At 44.3% G+C, this 25,543-nt stretch overlaps 1 protein-coding gene across 1 annotated transcript in view; it reads right to left on the bottom strand.

Annotated features, from left to right (window-relative positions):
• Positions 1-25,543, bottom strand: part of LOC124606301 (myb-related transcription factor, partner of profilin-like) — a 193,013-nt gene that overhangs the window by 71,933 nt on the left and 95,537 nt on the right. Inside the window, exon 2 of the mRNA XM_047138283.1 lies at positions 4,672-5,047. Within this exon, the coding sequence (XP_046994239.1) occupies positions 4,672-5,047 (376 nt within the window). The remainder of the gene's footprint in view (positions 1-4,671; positions 5,048-25,543) is intronic.

Below are 25,543 nucleotides of genomic sequence, written 5' to 3'. Positions count from 1 at the left end.
ACAATTAACGGAAGTGGAACATTTACATATCTTAAAAGATCATTTTCTTGTGAAATGTATTCAATTTAAGTAGACCTCACGCCAAGTTGTCACGTGAATAAAAACAGCACATTATAAAAGGTTTCCGTAACTACAATACATAAAAACATAAACCACCTTGGACAAATGGCCATATATATATATATATATATATATATATATATATATATATATATATATATATATATGCCGCTCATAGATAATTGTTACATATGTATATGGACATGGCCATTTGCACAAGCTGCTTTATGTTTTTAAATATTTTACTTACGACAAATTATTTACAATGTGCTGTTTTTATCTGCATGACAACTTAGCGTGAGGTCCAACTTAAAGTGAACGCGTTTCATAACAAAAAGATTTTTAAGGTATGCAAATGTACAGTATGTCGGGTATGTAAATGTACAGTTTGTCAAATATTCTATGTACATGCACTTTATTGCAAACCTGAAAATGATAGCAAAGTCTGTCGAAACCTGTTGTTTTAAGTACAGAAATATTTTTATGATCTTGGTTTTAGAATGTTTTATAGCAAGCAACACAGATCACTCTTTCCTTCCCAAAATGAGAAAAATGAATGAGATTATTTTCGGCCATAATAGCTATGTTTGTGAATCGTGACTGTGTGGGATAATCATTTATTTCTAATTTCTGCCACCAGTCACTTTTTTTATTATATGTTTAATCTAACACAATACAACGCGTTTCGAACATGTTCTGTTCATCTTCAGGCGTTTATACATACATAAATACATACAGAGATATGTTACTTAAAAATAAACTGTCTTAAACTAGATTAATCTAGAACTCTTTGTCCATTGTTTGTTACTGTAGCGGCTGGTGTGGCATTGGGAGGGGGGTGTGGTTGCAGGAGGGGGACAGTGGATGGCTAGAAATCGAAATTAGTGATGTCTTCTGCTGGTTTTCTTCCTTGTAGTTGACTATGTATGATACCACTGCCAGTATAGGATGCAGATCGATTTGCATCAGTTATGTGTTACGAAAATAGTGTGAAAGGCGTTTATATGACAGTTAACCACTTACGATTTCATCATCTTGCTGCTTCACTTGCACCACTGGTGTAATGGCGGAGCTGTTGATTGACATTACACTATTGCACATTGTATTTTGTCACTGACTGACAACGTAATTCACTGGACAAATTGCTTCGACATATATGTAAACATTATGCACACAACACAACAGGGCGGACTATATTATGTGAGTCTGTGTCGATTATTGAGGTTTTGTATCGATATTCTTGGTACTGACAGACTTGAAGTCAATTATTTACATTGACACATCTTGAAGCTATTGAGCTAGAACTGCCTTAACACTGATGAAGAATTTTGAGTTTTTGAATTCGGTTAACTCATTAAGAATGTTATCTCCATACTTTGTATTATGTATGAAAATTTCCATTTCTTCTATGATATCCATTCTTTTATATTTTCCTATTTTGTGTAAAATTTCGAGGTTGAAGACGAACAGAACATGTTCGAAACGCATTGTATTATGTTAGATTAAACATAAAATAAAAAAGTGACTGGTAGCAGAAATTAGAAATAAATAATTGAATTATATTGTTTTTGCCTACGTAGTGCATTACATTACTACCAGCATACAAAGATAAGCGTTCATAGGAGTAATTATCGACTCGGTTAAAGGAGAGAGGGTCGATATAAGGTTTATCTAAATGACTTCTTACGTCAAAGGACATTTTCGAGTTTTGTACCTCGGATATTTCTCACAAATATTCAGTTTATTATACCTTACACGATTGGCCAATTTCGGCCTTACAGGCCATTTTCAAGCACATTACATGTCGATGTGCTATACATTTATCCTGTTAATTAACGGCGATATAGCCGATCTGAAAGCGAGCATGTAAGGTGCAAGTGTCAGAATTAAAACCGCAGAGCTTGGTGTTCTACAACGAAAGCAAACACGATAGTGTCCTATAACGCGGCATTAAATGTAAAGATGGCTATTACCGCACGCAGTAAGCTTACTGGTTTTAATTCTGACGCTTTCACGTTACGTGCTCGCTTTCAGATTGGCAATATCCCCGTTGATTAACAGGATACTTGTACAACAAACTGACACATACTGCACTTGAAACTAGCCTGTATGGCCGAAACTGGCTAATCGTGAAAGGTATAAAAATTGAATACTTGTGAAAAATAGCCGATGTGGAGAACTTTAAAATGTCCTTTAAGAAGGATACGGTTTTGGTGTCACACATGAAGAAAATGACTTCTTAGGTCGCCTAAGCTCCATGAACTAGTGCTGGCTAAGACAGTGTTCAACCGAGACGAAAGGTCGAAGCAAGCTCTTGAAACGTGAGGATTCGCACCGCCGGAAAAGGCGAAGACGTAGTTATGTCGGGACAAAATGGTGATGAGTGTTTTTGAGACTTGCATTTTATGAGGCTAATAGTTTGTGCCCCGGGAAAACTATCGTGGGAGCTTAATACCATCGATTCTTGACGAACTTATGAGTGGCTGTTTAAGGGGTTTCTTTACTCCACAACAAGGCCCCAGCTCATTTTCCACAGGATTCAGTCACACATTCTACTTCTCTGGGCTGTCACATTTTGCCTCACGTCCCATTTTCAAAATGGTTCAAATTGCTCTGAGCACTATGGGACTTAAGTTCTGAGGTCATCACTCCCCTGGAACTTAGAACTACTTAAACCTAACTAACCTAAGGACATCACACACACCCATGCCCGAGGCAGGATTCGAACCTGCGACCGTAGCGGGTGCGCGGTTCCAGACTGTAGCGCCTAGAACCGCTCGATCACACCGGCCGGCTCACGTCCCATTTTCTCGTGACATAGCACCAAACAACTTCTTCCTCTTTCCTTGCATGAAGAAACTGTTGCGTGGCAGACATTTCCAGAAAGGCAGCTAGGTGATTTTTGAAGTGGAACGTTTCCTGAACAATTACTACTTACGCTTCTCCAATGAAAGCCTTTGTCACGTCATTCATCGGACTTTGTCGCGTCATTCATCGGGAGGGGGGGGGGGGGGGCGGGGGGGGGGGAAATGTGTCGTAGGGTGGAGGTTGAATGACTAATACCAAGTTTCGTTCTGCAACTTCACTTTTCGTGGTGGTAATTAAACCTTTATCAGTAGCTGTCGTACACTGACTGTCCTGTAAGAGAGACTTACATTGTTATGTAGCTGTATCATCACCTAGTACTGGAAATACGCTCTTATTTACTGATTGCGCGTACCTTTTGGATACTAGTGTGTGAGATATGCGAATGGTGTGATCCACCAACGTTTTTATTTTTTTTTTTTCAAACCACAATATTGTCCCCTTCAAAGTAGTTACGTTCGGCAGCTGTACACCGACGGAGTCGTTGTTTACAGTCTTGGTAGCAGCACTGGAAGGTTTCAACTGACAGGGCCTTTAACATGTCGGATACATTCTTTTAAATGTTCTCCAAAGTCTCAAAATGTCGTCCTTTTACGACATCTTTAAATTTCGGAAAAAGAAAGAAGTCACCAGATGTCAGATTAATTGAACGGGGAGGCTGTGGAACAACAGGAATCCCTTTTGAGGTCAAAAATTCCGTGATAGAAGTGGCAATATGACATGTGGCGTTGTCATGATGCAGTATCCACCTGTCTGCAATATCAGGTCTCACTCGCTTCACCATTTTCCTGCACCCTTCAAGGGCATTTTTGACAGTTTTTCCTGGAGGAATAAATTATTTGTGAACAATATCTCTAGTCTCAAAAAAAAATCAATAAATGGGCACTGTTTTCATCTTTGATTTGCTCATTTGAGCTTTCTTCCGTCGAGGAGATGTCCCGATGTGTCACTCTTGACTCTGCCGGTTTGCCTCAGGATTGTACTCAAAAATCCAGGATTCATCACCTGTGATCACACGACTGAACAATTTGTGGTCATTGACAGTCCTCTCAAGAAGATCAACGCACATGTTTCTTCGATTGTCCTTCTACTCAGTTGAGAGGTTTTTTGACACCATTTTTCTCATATGCAAAACTCGGGTCAAAATTTCATGTACGGTAAAAATGTTTAACACCTCACCCATCATCCATATGGTCTCGCAAGAGCAAGCACACCTTTGATGTTTTCGTCAGTTTTTGAAGTCGAAGGTCTCCCTGAGCGCGATTCGTCTTCAACGTGTTCTTGGCCTTCCAAAAATGGATCTGTACCAGCGATAAACATGTGCTTTTAATAAGGAATGTTCCCCATAGGCCTGTTTCAAATTTTTATAGCTCACACTCGCGGATTCCTCAAGTTTAACACAAAACGTGATGGCATGACGTTGGTCTGAGTGCTGGCTGTTCCATTTTCGTGACACACCACTGATGGCGCTTTCAGAACTCACATGACGGTTGTATCTAGCTTAAACTCGGGTTGTGCATCTGGAACGGATAAAGACAACGGTCTACACAAGAAGAATGATACAGCGTTGCCAAATCGCTCGCAGCGTTGTCAGTCTCGCACATCTCGTACACATGGATCAGTTCAGACGGTGCACTCAATGACCGTGTGTATCATAGATATACACTTCATCATCTTGGATGTGACTGATATTAGAGTTCTTCGTACACAGTAGTATATAGTGACAGCTCGAACCATTAAGCTTACCACGACCATGCCGGAACTGCCGGCACTAGAGGAGCGCTGGTGTTGGCCGATAAGGCCGTCCTCGAGGAAACGCATCATGTTGAAGCCGAACCACCTGGGGCTGTGGCCCGGGATCGTCTGCAGGCGGGTGCGCTCGCGGAAGTACTGCGTGCGCAGGTTGGTCCACTTCTTCTGGACGCACAGCAGCGACACGCCGAGCGTGCGCGCCACGTCTGCGAGCGCGTCGCGGCGGCAGTGGCGCTCCGTGTAGCGCCGCGACGTCGCGTCCCACAGGCAGGGCCGCGCGCGGATCAGCTCGATCAGCCGCACCGTGTTGTTGCGCTCCCACTCCATCGTCTCCGGAGAGTCTCCGCGGGCGATACGTCGCACCGACAGCCTGTGGATCCAATTGGTCTCTCATTAGCGAGGGCGTGCTGCTACGCCAACGTGACTTGCACACATAGCGACATTTCTGGTTGAGTGTTGGGGGTGGGAGGGAGGTGACTCCTCAGTGGCCAGCTTCCACGGTCTGAACAGCGCCGCCTCGTAAAGCAAGGATAGTAGGTTTCTATTTCCGCCTATGTATGAAACCATCAATCTCCAGTTGTACCCAGCACAAACAGTAAATATTGTGCAGCTAGTATCAACATCACGGGTGTTTACGACAGTTTATGGTGGCCTGGGATGGTGGATCGCATAAGATGTCTCTGGACTCCAAAATGCATTTACTTTAGTTTCTCGGATTACTTCGTGCCGTCGAATGTGTGTGTATACATAGAGCGAATGTGGCGGTTATTAATAGTTAAATACAAGGCTCGATATGTGGACCAATATTTATGACCACTGGGCCACATTTGGAATTGTTGGGTGGAAATAAGGAAACGAACGGGGGATGTGGCTTACGCGATGATATGAAGGTGGTGATATCTGGGGATCCCTGAAGCAAGCTTGGATAAAGTACAAACCATATAATCTCAAAGATGAACCGGTGGTGCTCTAGCAATAACATGATAATAGCTGCCAACAAATCTCGCATTAATGCTGCTTAAGGGCAAACTCTCCGCAAATGGGAATCCAACGCTTGTGCAAGACAGCAGCCCAAATACGAGTTGAACTTTATGCAGTTGTTTCGAGGATTTGCACGACGACGTGTAGGTACAGTGGACGTGTAGGTATAGTCATAGTCGAGATCTACATGCTGCAAGCCATCCTCTGTTGTGTGGCGGAGGGCGCTTTGAATGTCGCTGACATTTCCTTTGCCAGGTGGAAAGTATTCGTGGAAGAACGATTCTTGGTAAGCTTCCACGTCGGCTCGAATCCCTCTTATTTTACCTCTATGGCCTTTTTATGAAATGCAGGTGGGAAGCATTTCTGTATGTTTATTCTTCTCAGGCGCATCTGCACCCATACACATACTCCGAAGGCCACGGCACGGTGTATGGTGGAGGCAACCTTGAACCAATGATAGTCATTCTCTTTCTCGTCCGACTCGCAAATTGAGAGAAAGACGACTGTATATACACTGAGGTGACTAAAGTCATAAGACACCTCATAATATCGTGTCGCAGGCCGTTGTGGCCGAGCGGTTCTAGGCGCTTTAGTCTGGTACCGCGCGACCGTTCCGGTCGCAGGTTCGAATCCTGCCTCGGGCATGGATGTGTGTGATGTCCTTAGGTTAGTTAGGTTTAAGTAGTTCTAAGTTCTAGGGGACTGATGACCTCAGATGTTAAGTCCCATTGTGTTCAGAGCCATTTGAACTAATTTCGTGTCGGACCACCTTTTTCCCAGTATAGTGCAGCAGATCCACGCGGCATGGACTCAACAAGTCGTTGGAAGCCCCCTGAGAGAAATAATAGAGTCATGCTACTTCTACAGCCGTCCATAACCTTGAAAGTGTTGCCGGTGCACAATTTTTGCACGAACTGATCTCTCAATTATGTCCCAAAATTGTTCGATGGGATTCATTTCAGGCGGTCCTGGAGGCCAAATCATTCGCTCGAACTGTCCAGAATGTTCTGAGATGGCACAGTGTCATCTTTAAAAATTCCATCGATGTTTGAGATGACAGCATCTGGTCTCCAAGTAACCGGACATAACCATTTACAGTCTATCCCATTTAGACACGGACCTCACCATTTTCGAGTCACCACTGGCTTGCCCAATGCCTTGCTGACAACTTGGGTCCATGTCTCCGCGGGGACTGTGCCACACTCGACCCCTGCCATCAGCTCTTTGCAACTGAAATCAGGTCTCATCTGACCAGGCGACTGCTTTCAAGTCGTCTAGGGTCCAGCCGTCATGGTCACGAGCCCAGCAGAGGTGCTGCAGGCTGCCACAGTTCATTAATGCCCACTTTCGCCGCACTGTCCGAACGAATAGGTTCGTCGTACGTCCTACACTGATTTCTGGGGTTATTTCAAGCGGTGTTGTTTGTCTGTTAGGACTGACAACTCTACGCACACGCCGCTGCTTTCTATCGTTAAGTGAAGGCCGTCAGCCACTGCGGTCTCCGTGGCGTTAGGTATTGCCTGAAATTTAGTATTCTCGACACACTCTTGACACTGTGGACATGGAATGTCCTATGCCTCTGGCTCCAACTACCTTTACGCGTTCAAAGTCTGTAATTCTGACATGAATCGTCGGAGTAGAAATGACGGCTCCATCAATGCATCGCCCTTTTTACCTTGTGTAGTCGACACTACCGCCATCTGTATATGTGCATTTCGCTAGGCCGTGACTTTCGTCACCACAGTGTATGGTTCCATACAAGCCCTAATCTCTCTTTTCTTCTCTTTGCGTGAAATGTACGTTACTGGCAGTATAATCTTTCTTTAGTCAGTCGTAAATGCCGTTTCTATAAATTTTGTAATGTTTCTCGAAAAGAGCGTCGTCTTCCCTCCAGCGATTCCCAGTTGAGTTCATGGAGCACATCCAGAAATACTCACTTGCTCCTCCAAACTACAGGAAACAAATCTGGCAAAACGCCCCTGAATTACTTCCTTTAATCCGACCTGGTGGGAACCCAAACACTCAAACAGTACACAAGAATGGTTTGCACAAGTGTTCTACACGTCGTCATCATTACACCTCAGCTACATTTTCCTAGAATTCTCCCAATAAACCTAAGCTGACCTTTCGCCTTCCCCACAGCCTATCTTAAATGCTCGTTTCAGTATATATCTCTTTGTAACGTTATCCCTAGATACTTAAATGATATGGATGAGTTAAGCAGCAAGCAACTAATATACTTTTCCAATATTACAGGATTGTTTTTCATGCTCATCCGCATTTGCTCACACTTCTATACATTTATAGCGAGTTGCCATTAATTACACCAAAGTTCTATGTCACCCTGTATCCTCCTTCGCCCACCGATGACAAATTTTCATACACTACAGCGTCAGTAAACGCGGACTTCTGCACACGTTATTCCTCAGAATGTTTATGTATATAACGAATATGAGCGACTCTGCCACACTTCCTTGGGGGGCACTCCTCATGATGCTCCTGTTTCCGACGAACATTCGGGAACCATCCGCGGCTCGTGGTCTTGCGGTAGCGTTCTCGCTTCCCGCGCACGTGGTCCCGGGTTCGATTCCCGGCGGGGTTAGGGATTTTCTTTGCTTCGAGATGACTGGGTGTTGTGTGTTCATCATTTCATCCTCATTCACTCGCAAGTCGCCGTAGTGGCGTTAAAGAACTTGTGGAGCGGCGGCCGAACCGCCCCGCGAGGGGTCTCCCGGCCGCCAATGCCATACGCTTATTATTATTATTCGGAAACCAGGGCAATGTAATGGCTTCTATTAGCCAAAAGGTTATCGAGTCATCCACATATCTGAGAATGTATTCCGTACACTAGGACCTTCGGTAACATTTTTCAATGGGGCCCTGTGTCACACGCTTTCTGGAACTCTGGGAATATGGACTCTGCCTGCTGCTCTTCATCCACGTTCGAAGGTCATCGTGCGAGAAAGGGGAACCTGCGTTCCGCATAAATGATGATTTCTATTTCAGTGCTGATCTCTGGATATTGGCTTTTCTATCTTATGAAAATTTATTATGTTCGAACGCAGAATACGTACAAGAATTCGGCAGCAAACCCACCTGATTGATACCCAGCAGTAATTTTGTGAGTGCGTTGTTTTGCCCTTATTATATATGGGAGTCACTTGCGCTTTTACCAGTAGCTTGAATGGTCGCAGGTTCGAATCCTGCCTCGGGCATGGATGTGTGTGGTGTCCTTAGGTTAGTTAGGTTTAAGTAGTTCTAAGTTCTGGGGGACGGACGACCTCAGATATTAAGTCCCATAGTGCTCAGAGCCATTTGAACCAGCAGCTTGGAACTTGCCGCTGGGCGAAAGATTCGCGATGTATGCAGACTTTGTATAGGGCCAATGCAGATGGAAACTATTTGTTTTCTGAAAGTATGCTTTCACAATTTAAACAGTAAACCAAACTGTGATGCACAACGTCTCTCTTGTATAGTTTTGTGCCTAATAAATAAGACAGTCAAGAAAGCGCTGCTCTTCTTCGCATCTTCTCCAATTCCCTATCACTCCTAGTCAAACGGAGAGTAAATTCGTGGATAAAATGGCCAGCGTTGGCTTCGACTTACTCCTAGGCGCTCTACAGCCTACACCACAATGATTATCATTGTGGGTTCTGTGCCAAGTGTTCGGGTTCCTAGGATGACGAGAGTCTTCAGGGCTACACCAGCGGAGACTGTTCTCATCATTTTCGGAAAATGTCCAGCTGACGCAACAGTAAGGTGTTTACCGCAAGATAGCGGTTACAGCGAGACAACGTAAAATGCAGAAACTTTACAAGTTCTATAATAGACAGGACGTTAGATCTTCGAAACTGGGCACCCGACGAATGGCAGCGGGACTGGGTCAGTAGAAAGAAAGGAAGTCAAAAACACACTATTTTTCTGAATGTCATAAAGAGAATACAAATAGTTTGCATAAGTCCCCATAAAGTTACAACATGCTCATTTTATGACAGGACGAGATTATCAGCATAGTGTGATGTGGCGGTTTAGGATCATCAAGCATCTGATGTTCATATGCCATCGCAGGCGAAAGCTACAGAACATGAAAACGCCTTAAAGCGACACTCGGTTGTTAAAAAGACATACTGATACGTTTCAGTTATTGAACGTTGTTACAAAGTAATTATTTAGGAATTAACTAACAGGGCCGAAAAACAGGTCTGAGAGCTGGAGACAGAGGAGAGGGGTGAGTTAAAGAGAAGATGCAAAGGGTGGGGAAGGTGTTCAGGTAATAATAGTGCCGATAGTGACAGAATGTGTGAGATACGTCAGTGACATTAACCAAGAACAAATGCATGAGTGTAATTTAAAAAGTAAGATAAAAACATTTTGAGATTAGTCAAGCGTTGCGCTTGTTGTATAAAAGCTCGCATAATTTTAATTTAGCTTAATAGTTATATTAGTAACTTGAAACAGGCTAGTGATAACTCGACTTATTGTGAAGTCGCCTAACAACTCGACAATTAATTATAATTACATTACCAAATCATACTCAGATAATTAGCATCAGACATATTACGTATGAAACCCACAAGGATTATGATGGCTTGAGACGTACTGAGTCACACACGAACAGGAGGGCGACCAGCACTATAGTATACAAACAGTCCAGATATCGATACAGCCGCCAAGCGATAGCCAGAAAGTACAATTAATCTAAAGCGCCAAGTTAACAGATTAGTTTCTTTTCTTTATTCATTACTATTTTCATTCGATATTCTTTTTAATTAATTATGGTTTTTATGTATCAATTTACTATATAAGTAATGTATTTTTACTGCATTCCAGAGCAAATAATTTAACAAATACTATGATGTAGAAAAACTTTTAATATTTGAGAGTATTCTATGCACTATTTTAGACATGAGAGCAGCTTTTCTGAGCGCCTTAAGCAAATAAATAAAATATCAAGTAAATAGGGGTTAATTTTAATTGCAGTATTACCTTGCTTGTACATATAATCCAAACATATCAAAATAATATGATAAATATACAGGTATAATATTCGATCAAAATGCTGAGATGTACCAGGCAAGCAAAGCACATCCTCACGAAGCATGACGACGGATAAGGTGATGAACTCAAGTGTTCACAGCGGTGTTCAGTGCGTCGTTCTTAATGAGAAACATATTCAGGAAGATAGGTAGGGCCTCCAATATCTCGATAATATCTGGTAGCATTGTTAGGGTGCACGATATATACCTGGTGTTTTCCTTAACAGCTATCAGTCACATTTATTCTCATGTTTAGGGATATACACTCCTGGAAATGGAAAAAAGAACACATTGACACCGGTGTGTCAGACCCACCATACTTGCTCCGGACACTGCGAGAGGGCTGTACAAGCAATGATCACACGCACGGCACAGCGGACACACCAGGAACCGCGGTGTTGGCCGTCGAATGGCGCTAACTGCGCAGCATTTGTGCACCGCCACCGTCAGTGTCAGCCAGTTTGCCGTGGCATACGGAGCTCCATCGCAGTCTTTAACACTGGTAGCATGCCGCGACAGCGTGGACGTGAACCGTATGTGCAGCTGACGGACTTTGAGCGAGGGCGTATAGTGGGCATGCGGGAGGCCGGGTGGACGTACCGCCGAATTGCTCAACACGTGGGGCGTGAGGTCTCCACAGTACATCGATGTTGTCGCCAGTGGTCGGCGGAAGGTGCACGTGCCCGTCGACCTCGGACCGGACCGCAGCGACGCACGCATGCACGCCAAGACCGTAGGATCCTACGCAGTGCCGTAGGGGACCGCACCGCCACTTCCCAGCAAATTAGGGACACTGTTGCTCCTGGGGTATCGGCGAGGACCATTCGCAACCGTCTCCATGAAGCTGGGCTACGGTCCCGCACACCGTTAGGCCGTCTTCCGCTCACGCCCCAACATCGTGCAGCCCGCCTCCAGTGGTGTCGCGACAGGCGTGAATGGAGGGACGAATGGAGACGTGTCGTCTTCAGCGATGAGAGTCGCTTCTGCCTTGGTGCCAATGATGGTCGTATGCATGTTTGGCGCCGTGCAGGTGAGCGCCACAATCAGGACTGCATACGACCGAGGCACACAGGGCCAACACCCGGCATCATGGTGTGGGGAGCGATCTCCTACACTGGCCGTACACCACTGGTGATCGTCGAGGGGACACTGAATAGTGCACGGTACATCCAAACCGTCATCGAACCCATCGTTCTACCATTCCTAGACCGGCAAGGGAACTTGCTGTTCCAACAGGACAATGCACGTCCGCATGTATCCCATGCCACCCAACGTGCTCTAGAAGGTGTAAGTCAACTACCCTGGCCAGCAAGATCTCCGGATCTGTCCCCCATTGAGCATGTTTGGGACTGGATGAAGCGTCGTCTCACGCGGTCTGCACGTCCAGCACGAACGCTGGTCCAACTGAGGCGCCAGGTGGAAATGGCATGGCAAGCCGTTCCACAGGACTACATCCAGCATCTCTACGATCGTCTCCATGGGAGAATAGCAGCCTGCATTGCTGCGAAAGGTGGATATACACTGTACTAGTGCCGACATTGTGCATGCTCTGTTGCCTGTGTCTATGTGCCTGTGGTTCTGTCAGTGTGATCATGTGATGTATCTGACCCCAGGAATGTGTCAATAAAGTTTCCCCTTCCTGGGACAATGAATTCACGGTGTTCTTATTTCAATTTCCAGGAGTGTATTTGCAATTTAGATTTTTTTACTTTTCAAGTGGAGTAAGCCCAAACAAATACTCCTGACAGCATTAACTTGGGCGCCCAATGTCAACGGAAAACAAACGTTTGTTTCTTGGTAGAAATAAATTTTTTTAAGGGTTTTATACGTCCCGATTTGATGAAGTGTTTACAGATTCGTCTACGGTAGCACACAGACAGCACAGCGAGGGCTGCAACCTGAGAAGAGGAGCGGCCAATCGGCGGAGGGCAACGTGACGAATTAATGTTTAACAATATAAAAAATACTGTTTCCTGTCCTACGGAAAATGCTACACCAGGAGATCTAATATATTACCTCCACTAGCCGGTTCTCTGTTTATCTCTCCAAAGTGATTATAAGATTAGATGTTTACAGTTATATCACAATATGCACTGTCCCTGTTACACACCTTAATTATTTATTTCGCAGTCTATAGCTGGTAACTTGAAATCTCCATCGATTACTACAATAACACCAAAACAGTCACTCGAAATATTCTCCAAGTTTGTACTCAAATGTTCCTGCACTACTTCTCCTAAGGTAAGTAGCATAATGGTGCGTATCAGCGCCCATTCAAGCCAAGATAACGATATTATCTCAATGTCACTTCTAATGTCAGGTTACATACTTGGACTAGTTATATTCAAGGATACCCCAATCTTCAGAAATTATATGTGGTACATTCGACGTCATCTATGGGAACCTCCACCCTACCCACACACCTGAGGCAACTGGACTACTTACATTCAAGGTCATGTACCTTGATATCGGTCATGTGGTCTTGTGTGATGTAAAACTAGCATGAAACCCCTCCTATCTCTCGACTTCTAAGGGCACATTAAAATGGCGGGAAATCGCCCCTCCCCCCACTCCACTCCTATACCAGTAAGATTCAACCTCCCCCTCCCTCACCTCATCTTTTATAACTAGTTCATTTGTATAGGCTTCTTCATTCGAGGTCAGTGCATCATAGGGAGAGGTTCAGGTTTGTAGTAACCGAATTATTGTCAACAATAGTTATACAGTGAAAGAGTCAGGAAATAAAAAGGAGGACATAACTCATTAACTAATAGTTTATTGATATCAATATATCTTGTAATATAATTTCTTAATAGTATTGTTTGATTTAATTACTAACAATTTTTATTGGGATTCCTTTTGTTGATTTATATACAAAATAATTCATGTACAATACTTAACAAAGCTAATTTTTACAATTTTTTAATCCTTTTGTTGTTTTGTTTACGATGTCTTTCTGAACACTTTTCTATATACAATAGACGGGGAACATGGACCATCACCGGCTGGTGAAAAAAAACCACAGTTGCACACCAATATATACAATATTTACATGCAGACATAGTGAATTCATAATTTCCGCACACACAGAATGTGTAGTCATTAACACATTCTCACATACTCAACTGTGACAAATGGTTCATGTAACTATTCCATATACAATCCAATATTTCCATTACGAGATGGTCCCGACCCTGTCCCCAGAGATAAAGCACTTGTCATTATGACACAGCAGCCGCATTCTAGCTGCGGAGTAATATGTTTGTCATGACCTCATGATTGAAAGACTACTTGGCGCAATATAAGCGGAACGGCGCCAGTATCTTCGAGCAGGCATCTCCTGTAACACTCTATCGAGACGGCCTTTGAGGTCACATGATGCACTCCTTTAGCACGCATCTGATTGTCAGATTCATCTATACGATATGCATAAATTTTCTATCTGAGCCTCACAAATTTCACAATGTGTCAACCATTCGCCTTCTCATTCATCAGGCCAACAACGTTTTTGCTTTGCAGCGTTGTGCCATAAGGATTACCGATCGCATATCCACACATGTTGAATGCTTCGGGATTGTACCTAATTACTTCGTACAGATGAAACTGTTCATGTCATATATTGTCCGTAATTTGGTATCAGCCGAATTCAGCTTCGCAAACTCATAGTGAAATCGGTAGATGTGATATTTGGAGTGGTCCAGAACACAAACACCAACATGGACAGGTTTCGTGAACTGAACTGAAACCAAGGCCATCTCCACAGCGACTACCCGTGATTGAATATGGCGGCCTGTTTAAAATTGGGCTGATTACGATGTAATCTCTCGCACCATAACACCCATCCCAACAGTAAACTAAGCAAATTTCGCGGTATTCTCTGACATTTTCCATAATTTTTCCGAAAATAGAATCATTAATTAATTAATGAATTAATTAATTTAATTTTTCGAAGTCAAACGTCTTTACAACCCTCTGTTCGAAGCTTACATCAGTGCACGTCTTCAACCAGTGTCACTGCTTTACCGCAAGATAGCGGTTACAGCGAGACAAGTTTCGTTCCTAAACTAAGGCAGTGCTGCAAATTTCTGTAGTGCAGAATGTATCTCTCCTTGAAACTTCCTGCCACACGGTTTTAATCTGCCAGGAAGTTTCAAATCAGCGCACACTCCGCAGCAGAGTGAAAATCTCATTCTGTTATCTCTACTTCATCCCCAGCGTTTTCAGCAGCTTGGGGACAGACGCACTGCGAGAGATTAGGCGCTCCAGATACAGCATCAAGTTGCTGTGCGTATCATGCAGATGACTGGTAGAAGTCAGTCCTACATCCAAGACATATCCATCAAAAAAATTTCTGCGGCATCACGCATCCTTTTCTTCAGTCTGACGATTTCCTTTCTGGGCACCCGTGGTCTTGGGGTAGCGTCTCTGATTAGCAATCACAACATGCTCAGTTCCGGGTTCGAACCCTGCCACCGCTTAAACTTCGAATAAAAATCATCAGCAATGGTGGCAGAAGACTTCCGGCATAGGAAATCACGCTCATTCGGCCAACGGCCTTGTCAAAAAGCGTGGAGGAGCAGACAGAGGTTCAGGGCACACTCTTACACTGGGGTGGAAAACTGCCCCTAAAGGCGGAAGAATAAGCAATGACGAACGGCATGAGAATGCAGAAGGCAATGGAAATCACTGCATTAAAAACACATGATGTGTATCCACAGCACATGCGGCCTGTCATTGAAATAGTGTGATGATGATGATCCCAGACTAGGCCCCCATCCCAGTCTCTGGGAGGAGGCTGCCAAGGGTAATGTGGTCAAGAGAAAAAGATGGAATAACCAACAAAAGGATAATTTTCTACGACTCGGGGCGTGTAATATTAGAAGTTTGCACGAGGCAGGGGAGCTTAGAAAGACTGAAAAGGGAAATGCTAAGGCTCAATCAAGATACAGTGGGGATCAGTGAAGTGAAATGGAGTGCAGACGAAGATTTCTGGTCAGATGATTACAGAGTTATAAAACGGCGTCAGAAAATAGTCTAACGGAAGCAGGATTCATTATGAACAGGAAGGTAGGGCACAGGGTGAGTTACAGTGAACATTTCAGTAATAGGGTTACTCTCATCAAAATCGACAGCATATCAACACCGACAAGGACGTCGCGAGCTAAAGATAAAATGACAGTGAAAGTGTATTGAACGGGTAATTCAGCACGTAAAGCGAGATGAAAATCTAATGGTCATGGGGGCTGGAATGCGGTTATAGGCCAGGGAATAGAAGAAAGGGTTACATGAGAAGATGGGCTCGGTAATAGGAATGAGAGAGGAGAAAGAGTAACTGAGTTCTGCAATAAATTACAGCTAGTAATTGCGAATACTCTGTTCAAAAATCACATGAGGAAGAGGTATCCTTGGAAAAGGCCGGGAGATACGGGAAGATTTCAGTTAGATTATATCACGGACAGGCAGAGATTCCGAAATGACATACTGGATTTTGAGGTGTACGCAGAAGCAGATAGAGACTCACAATTTAGTTGTGTTGAAGAGTAAGCTAAAGTGTAGGAGACTAGTCAGGGACAAACACTGCGCAAAGAAATTGGAAATTTGTGGTAAGGTCTTATGGGACCATACTGCTGACATCGGTCCCTTAGCTTACACACTACTTAATCTAACTTAAACTAACTTACGCTAAGGACAACACACACATCCATGCCCGAGGGAGGACTTGAACCACCGACGGGAGGAGCCGCGCGAATCGTGACAAGGCGCCTGAGACCGCTCGGCTGCCCCGCGCGGCCACTGCGCAAAGAAGTGGAGGACGGAAGTACTAAGGAATGAGGAGATTTTCTTGAAGTTCTATAAGGTTATAGATACTGCGTGTGAAACAGCTCAGTAGGCAGTTCAGCTGAAGAGTATTAGGCACCTCTAAAAATGGCAGTCACAGAATTTGGAAAGAAAAACATAGGTACAAAGGAGGTAACTGCGAGGAAACCATGGATAACAGATGAAATACTTTAGTTGATCGATGAAAGAAGGAAGTAGAAAAATGTTGCGAAATTTATGAATACAGAAATACAGCTCACTTAGGAATGAAATAAATCGGGAGCACAGGGACGCTAAGGCGAAATCGCTGCGTGAAGAAAACGGAAAAGAAATGATTGTCGGAAGGACTGACTCAGCTTATAGAAAAATAAGAATAGTCTTAGGTGAAATTAAAAGCAAGGGCGGTAACACTAAGAGTGCAATGGGTATTCCACTGTTAAATTCAGAGGAGCAGGGGATAGGTGGAAAGAGTACATCGAAGGCCCCTGTGAGGGGGAAGATTTGTCTGATGACGTGATAGAAGAGGAAATAGGAGTCGATGGAGAAGAGACAGGGGATCAAGAATTACAATTGGATTGGAAAAGAGCTTTGGAACACTTTAGATCAAGTAAGGCAAAAGGGATAGGTAACATTCCATCAGAATGTCTACAATCATTGGGAGAAGTGGCAACAAAACGACTATCAAAATATCCACGGGTATGCTGCCGGTCTATAGTGTCCAACGGGCACAATATTTCGGCGATCAAACATGTCGCCATCATCAGGTGAACTGACGGACTGAGCTCCTGTGAACGTGCCGGCACGGAGATCCGTACGCTATGGCTGCTCAGAGGGAACTGGGTTCGGTCGCGGCGGCGGCCGATTTAAATACCCTCCGCCCGCGGCGCGCTCCCTCCGCCGTCCGCGCCCAGCGCCACGGTCGTGCGGTGGAACAGATTGCGACGGCGTCTGAGATGACGTCGGTGTGATGGCTCTGTCCGCCGTGGTCGTCACAACTATACGTCTGCTCGATTTACTCTTGATTAACCCGATCGCTGGTTCCCAAGCCTTGCTAAGATTATAGCCACAGTCACGGTTTATGAGGTCGTCATTGGTGCGAATTTCGATGGCCTCTCTAACAACGCTGTCCCAGTATCTCGACGTCTGTACCAGAATCCTCGTGCGGTCATACTCCATGGCGTGATTTTCCGACAAACAATGTTCAGCGACCGCCGACTTGCTCGGATACATCAGTCGAGTGTGCCTCTGGTGTTCACGGCATCGATCCTCGACGGTACGCATCGTCTGACCAATATACGACTTGCCACATTGACACGGAATCTGGTACACGCCGGCCTTCCTCAAACCGAGGTCATCTTTGGCGCTCCCCACCAGTGCACGAGTTTTATTTGGAGGACAAAACACAGTTCCGACCCGGTGTTTCTTCAGAATGCGGGCGATTTTTCCCGAGAGTGCGCCTGTGTATGGAATAAATGCAGTGCCTACCTCCTCCCTCGTGACTTCATCCATCTCAACAGGTTGTGCTGCAGTGGTAGGGCGGAGAGCACGTTGAATCTGCCACTCTGAGTACCCATTTTTTCGAAATACAGTTCTCAGATGTTCCAATTCCTGGGGTAGACTCTCTGCGTCAGAGATAGTGCGCGCCCTATGTACTAGAGTTTTAAGTACCCCATTCCTCTGTGAAGGGTGGTGGCAGCTGTCTGCATGCAAATACAGATCAGTGTGCGTAGCCTTCCGATACACCCCATGACCTAGGGTGCCGTCAGCCCTTCTCTTGACCAAGACGTCAAGGAAAGGTAATTTACCCTCCGTTTCAGTCTCCATAGTGAATTTGATGTTGGGGTGTATGGAGTTTAGATGTGTAAGGAAGTCAAGGAGTTTATCCATACCATGTGGCCAGATGACGAACGTGTCGTCAACGTAACGGAAAAAGCAAGTAGGTATCCATACGGATGACGACAGCGCTTCCTCCTCCGTTTGTTCGTAGTACGGAGGGAGTCGCCATGGGTAGCCCACTCTCACCGGTGGTAGCGAATTTGTACATGGAGAACTTCGAGAGAGAGTGGGCTACCCATGGCGACTCCCTCCGTACTACGAACAAACGGAGGAGGAAGCCCTGTCGTCATCCGTATGGATACCTACTTGCTTTTTCCGTTACGTTGACGACACGTTCGTCATCTGGCCACATGGTATGGATAAACTCCTTGACTTCCTTACACATCTAAACTCCATACACCCCAACATCAAATTCACTATGGAGACTGAAACGGAGGGTAAATTACCTTTCCTTGACGTCTTGGTCAAGAGAAGGGCTGACGGCACCCTAGGTCATGGGGTGTATCGGAAGGCTACGCACACTGATCTGTATTTGCATGCAGACAGCTGCCACCACCCTTCACAGAGGAATGGGGTACTTAAAACTCTAGTACATAGGGCGCGCACTATCTCTGACGCAGAGAGTCTACCCCAGGAATTGGAACATCTGAGAACTGTATTTCGAAAAAATGGGTACTCAGAGTGGCAGATTCAACGTGCTCTCCGCCCTACCACTGCAGCACAACCTGTTGAGATGGATGAAGTCACGAGGGAGGAGGTAGGCACTGCATTTATTCCATACACAGGCGCACTCTCGGGAAAAATCGCCCGCATTCTGAAGAAACACCGGGTCGGAACTGTGTTTTGTCCTCCAAATAAAACTCGTGCACTGGTGGGGAGCGCCAAAGATGACCTCGGTTTGAGGAAGGCCGGCGTGTACCAGATTCCGTGTCAATGTGGCAAGTCGTATATTGGTCAGACGATGCGTACCGTCGAGGATCGATGCCGTGAACACCAGAGGCACACTCGACTGATGTATCCGAGCAAGTCGGCGGTCGCTGAACATTGTTTGTCGGAAAATCACGCCATGGAGTATGACCGCACGAGGATTCTGGTACAGACGTCGAGATACTGGGACAGCGTTGTTAGAGAGGCCATCGAAATTCGCACCAATGACGACCTCATAAACCGTGACTGTGGCTATAATCTTAGCAAGGCTTGGGAACCAGCGATCGGGTTAATCAAGAGTAAATCGAGCAGACGTATAGTTGTGACGACCACGGCGGACAGAGCCATCACACCGACGTCATCTCAGACGCCGTCGCAATCTGTTCCACCGCACGACCGTGGCGCTGGGCGCGGACGGCGGAGGGAGCGCGCCGCGGGCGGAGGGTATTTAAATCGGCCGCCGCCGCGACCGAACCCAGTTCCCTCTGAGCAGCCATAGCGTACGGATCTCCGTGCCGGCACGTTCACAGGAGCTCAGTCCGTCAGTTCACCTGATGATGGCGACATGTTTGATCGCCGAAATATTGTGCCCGTTGGACACTATAGACCGGCAGCATACCTGTGGATATTTTGATTATCAAATACGCCGGGAGAAACTCAAGAATCACAACAAAACGACTATTCACGATGATCTGTAGAGTGTATAAGTCTGGCAATACACGATCTGACTTTCGGGAAAACATAATCCAAACAATTCCGAAAATTGCAAGAACTGGCAAGTGCGAGAATTCTTGCTCATGCATCCAGGGTGCTGACAACAGAAGAACGGAAAAGAAAGTTGAGGATGCGTTAGATGACGATCACTTTGGCTTTAGGAAAGGTAAAGACACCGGAGGGGCAGTTCTGAAGTTGTAGTTGATAATGAAAGCAAGAATAAAAAAAAAAAAAAATTAAGATATGTTCATAGAATGTGTCGATCTGTAAAAGGCGTTCGACAACGTAAAATGGTGCAAGATGTTCGAAATTCTGAGAAATCTCTAGGGAAAGACGGTAATATACAACATGTGCAAGAGCGAAGAGAGAATAATGTTAGAGGGAGAACCACAACGAAGTGCTTGGATCAAAAAGGGCGTAAGACAAGGATGCAGTCTTTCACCTTTAATTTATGCATCGAAGACACAATGACGGAAGTAAAAGATAGGTACAAGAGTGGAATTAAAATTTAAGGTTAAAGGACATCAAAAAGACTCGGTTATGACATTACTATCCTCAGAGAAAGTGAATATTAAAGGAAGTGTTGAATGGAATGAACAGTATAATGACTACAGAATATGCATTGAGAATAAATCGAAGAAAGACGAAAGTAATGAGATGTTGCAGAAGTGAGAACAGCGATAAAGTTAACATGAGGATTACTGATCACGAAGTAGATAGAGTTAAGGAATTGTGCTACCCAGGCAGCAAAATAACCCATGACGTAAAGAGCAAGGAGGACACCAAAAGCAGACTAGCACTGGCCAAGAGAAGTCTACTAATATCAAATATAGGTCTTACTTGGAGGAAAAAAATTCTGAGAACGTACGTCTGGAGCATGGCATTGTATGGCAATGAAACATGGAGTGTGATAAAACCAGGACAGAAGAGAATCGAAGCATTTGAGGTGTGGTGGTACAGAATATTGTTGAAAAGCAAGTGGGCTGGAATGATGAGGTTATCCGCAGAATCTGCGAGGCAAGGAATATATGCAAAACACTAACAAGAAGAAGGAATAGGATGGTAGGACATTTCCTACGACATCAAGTAATAACTTTCATGGCACTAGAAGGAGCTGTAGGAGGCAAAACTGTAGAGGAAGGCAGATACTGGAATATATCCAGCAAATAATCGAGGACGTAGGTCGCAACTGATATTCTAAGATGAAAGGGCACAGGAGAGGAATTAGTGGCTAGCCGTATCAAACCAGTCAGAAGACTCACGATCAAAAAAACAAAACAAAACAAAAGCTTGACCCACGGAAGGACTGAGTTTGCTGCATGGCTTGCCCATAGAGGCTGTTTACATCCAAGTAAGGGATATAACTTGAGTCATCAACGGCCTGAACTCCTCCTCAGTCGTTTCCAGTTTATTCACCTTGGGATACCTGTGTGCACTGGTAAAGCCCGCAGAAAATCTCGCGTTATAACAAGAACAACACTTCAGCACTGGTCAATGGTTCGACACAGACCCGTGTTCTTAACATTGCATCCCACGAAAGCCATGGTGCAGTGTAACAGTAGGCAGGACCTTCAGTGTATATGCCCAGATACACACTCCGGAATTTCTCAAAAAGTCTATGAGCAGGCATACATCGGTGTTCATGTACAATGTAGCACATTCCACTAAATCAAGGATGTTGAGCTCCTGCTAAACATTCACCGCATGTGCATACTCTGCACCCGTTATAGCAGTGCCCAAGGATTTACTGCAGATTGCAGTTATATCAAGCAACATGGTTTTGAGAAGTCTCTCCTCCGAATTCACGTATTCGTAAGGAAAGGCATTTCTTCACCACAAGCTGAAACTTTACATCATCAGGATATGCACCTCTGGTGATATGCATATTCTTCTAACTCATCATCTCAGCAACTTTCTGATGAGATGTGTGCTTGAATCATAGCGAATCCAGGAAGTGGAATGTTACTTTTGGCGTGATTTGCATGGAAATTGAAATGCACTTTTCAAACGTGTCAGGTTTGACACTGATCTTATCACCTTTCAAGATAAGATCACCCAAGTGCTCAACAAGGAGGTGAGCATGATACCCACTCGATTTATGGAAGGATTTGTGCGTCGTAGAAGTTTATACATTAAGTTGCATGCATTGAGAACTGTGACATGGACCTCCCCTGTTAGATGACAGTGGACTGTTACGAATTTCTTTTTTATCTAACGGCAGCTCAGAAACATGGCAGTTAACTGCTTTCTCACATAAGGCATCATTCTCTTGCAAGTCGGTCATGAGAATGTTGTTGTGATAAATTGATGTTTGGTATATATGAAGGTTTCAGAGACAAAACTGCCATTTAACTCTATATGAGGACAATGCTGTAGGAGCAATTAACATATCAGAAAAAAATTTCAGTGGCGAAACACTGGAAAATATTTACAGAAAATATACAGAATCTATGGTTCAGTCATAGGGAGTTAAATGTATGCTTTCATGGATCAAGTGCTGTGGAGGCGATTACCACCTTAGATGAACGTGTATGTGATGCAAGACGCTGGAATTACTATTAAAAAGATGTGGATGTCAAACAGGAATACAAGATGTTCTGAACAGTTTCACATCGCATTAGAGATTCCACAGGTGAGATAACAAGTAATAATGTATAATTACAGACATCATACACATTGGCATTCTATACTGTGAGAAATCATACTTATATGTGTTAATTTTAATGTGAAAACAAGTTAATTTGAAAGCAAGCAGTGATCTACTTGCTTTGAAAAAAACTTGTCAATATTAGGGAGTCATGATTTTAGTGCTAAAACGTAGAATTGACAGCCAGTACCTTTTTTTTTTTTTATCTGGACGTTCTTCCACCGTGTTCAAAGACATCATCTTTTTATTCTTCAAAGAGCATCACTGTCGAACCGATTATGTTTGTGTCATATTTTAATGTATGAACAAGGGCAGTAGCACCTTGATAGAAACATCCACCTCTATCTCCAGATACCAAAACAGAGTGCTCAGGATTCTACACGAACTGATTGTGATGGTGGCCATCCACTATTGGATGCAGTGCAACCCTAATATGTTGTCTCGCTGGCAGAGTAAAATGTTATTCTCAGTGTTTTGCTTCCGTCACTATTACTGCAGAAGCGGTGCATGTCATGATAGCTAACAGCATCTGTCTCACACTTGACGCCTGCATATAATCTTGCTGGTGCTCAATGTGTATGCCCACCATCTTTTCATAAACAGGCAGAGTCAGTCACCACAGTACACATGGGCCTGCGAGGGATGGGTCGTGAGCACTACTCACCAGATAATAGCACACAATTTTGGCCCATGGCATATCTCTTGGATGTAAGTCATCCAGGTAGCCATGAAGCAGCAGGAAAATACTTTTCTCCTTTGATCAATGGACGCACTGCATTCCACCACTGCCCACATGGTGGTCTAGCGCACACACCAGCATCTAAATGTAATCCCATATTAAGGAACTCCAGCAGGAGTGTTTAAGATAGTGTTCCCTATGTGCCACTGTGAGCTGGTGCCATCCGTCTGAAAACCATGTGACTAGATATAAACGTACGTGATTACTACTGGTTGAAAAAAGCCGCAGAATGCTGTTCTTGGTTTTATACAGGAGGCATTTCAAGGAGAAAAGGCATTCCAGAATGAGATCTGCTTCTAGCAACATCGGCACTACCTACAGCATCAGCAGTGATGAAGCACTATAGTGGAAACAGTTTGATAATAGTTCACCAGGTGCTAATTAGTGTCTCCAATTTGGCTCTAGTTACCCTACAGGTATTTATTTAAGAAATATTTTCAATGTTTATGTACATACAACTGCAGTCTGATGATTAATCTCTTCTTCCTCTTCTTTTTCTTCTTCTTCTTCTTCTGATCGAGATATGACGCATGTGTTCAGACTTGGTCTTGCATACGGAACAACAACTCCACAACCTGCCACAGTGACGAAGCATCGGTAATCCCATCCCAGGTCATTGCCGCACCCACAAACACAACCTCATCGACGAGGTATGGAACAATGATACCAGCTTATCTGCAACATCAGCCACGTTCTCTGTGCTCTGGAGCATCATCATGAACCATCATCATGGACTTTCATTTATAGGTCCGATCGAAGATAATGTGATGGGTGTCGATCAACAGGATAAGATATTACAAGAAATGATGGCAAATGAGCATAAGTAGAATTGTTATAGATGTATGTATACATCACTTTTATGCATGATCTTATCAATACTTTTTCTTTCTTTGGAAATGTGAGGGACGTTGTATGCCAATGTGGACTTCCACCCAAGACGACTACTTATACTTCACCAGCTGACCTGACGATGATGATGAGTAGATCGATCCAGCCCGATTTATCGCCGTGCCAACAAACACCACTGCAGCCTTGTCTGTCATTATATGTGTGGTATGGGTTTGTGAAAAAAGCTCCTTTGCCAACACAGCCATTCTCCTCAAACACTCATTCATCTCACTGTTGTCAACATCAGACATCACTATGGTATCGCCATGCAGCCCTACAGCCTGCTCTGTTATGGATCATCAGGTAAATTCTGCAGCCACATAGGACTACTCTGTGATTGTTGGTATGTTTGGGGACAGGATGAAACAAGCACACATTGGCAACACTAATGTAGGGTGTCGAGACCCTGCCAAATTCCTTAATGCTTGTCAAGCTCCCCAGAGTCTCCAATGACCTGTGGTATACCGTTTAGGTGTCAGGCAGTTCAGTATTGCGAAAGAAGGTTGTGCTGCTGTTGAGGTAAAGAGCGCCATGTACGTTTGTGGGGCTAACGGTGTGATGTCGTGGGGTACTCGATCACAGAGTGTTTCAGAACAAGTGTGTCATACTGGACGATTTTTCTGCAAAGCAAGAAAGAGGGTTTTAAGGCGCTCAGCCATGTACTGCGCATGGATATACTAACACGTTCTTGATCCACACAATGGAATGTCCCAATTCATCCCTCTTCTTCCTGCTAAACATGCATGTACCGATGTGCAGAATGCTGCTGAGGTCGATAAATTTTACTTTGTATGGTCTCTTCTGGCTTTCGATAGAAATTAGAGTGTTCACCCTCAGCGTCTATATATAAAACACCAGATGGTACCATAACTTCAAAGGTATCTTATTCCCCAAAAAACTACAGCACCTACAACCATTTGAGAGGCAAAACACACATTATTCAACTTACGTTTACAATCTGGATGTAGATGATAGCAAGCAAGAAGACGATGAACAGGAGCACATCGCGCAGAAAGACGTAAATTATAAAGCATTTGGGCCCCTTTCATTCCAAATGTAGCCGGTCAGCACTCCAAACATGTAGATATGTTGCTATTCTCTGAGGGCGAGAAACAAGTGGATGAAAAACGTGTCCCACATACTTTCAACTCAATTGCCAAAATATAAAGGGGCAAGGTATTTTTGCCATAAATACAACTCCTTTTCCAAGAGAGAATGTCTTGGAAGACAACCACTGACTGCTCGAGCCATGAACTGGTATGTGTGAAAATGCCTACGGCG

Source organism: Schistocerca americana, chromosome 3 (genome assembly GCF_021461395.2).
Source record: "Schistocerca americana isolate TAMUIC-IGC-003095 chromosome 3, iqSchAmer2.1, whole genome shotgun sequence".
Classification (NCBI taxonomy): Eukaryota; Metazoa; Arthropoda; class Insecta; order Orthoptera; family Acrididae; genus Schistocerca; species Schistocerca americana.
Note: the sequence above shows the minus strand (reverse complement) of the source record. Positions and strands in the feature narration are given on the sequence as shown.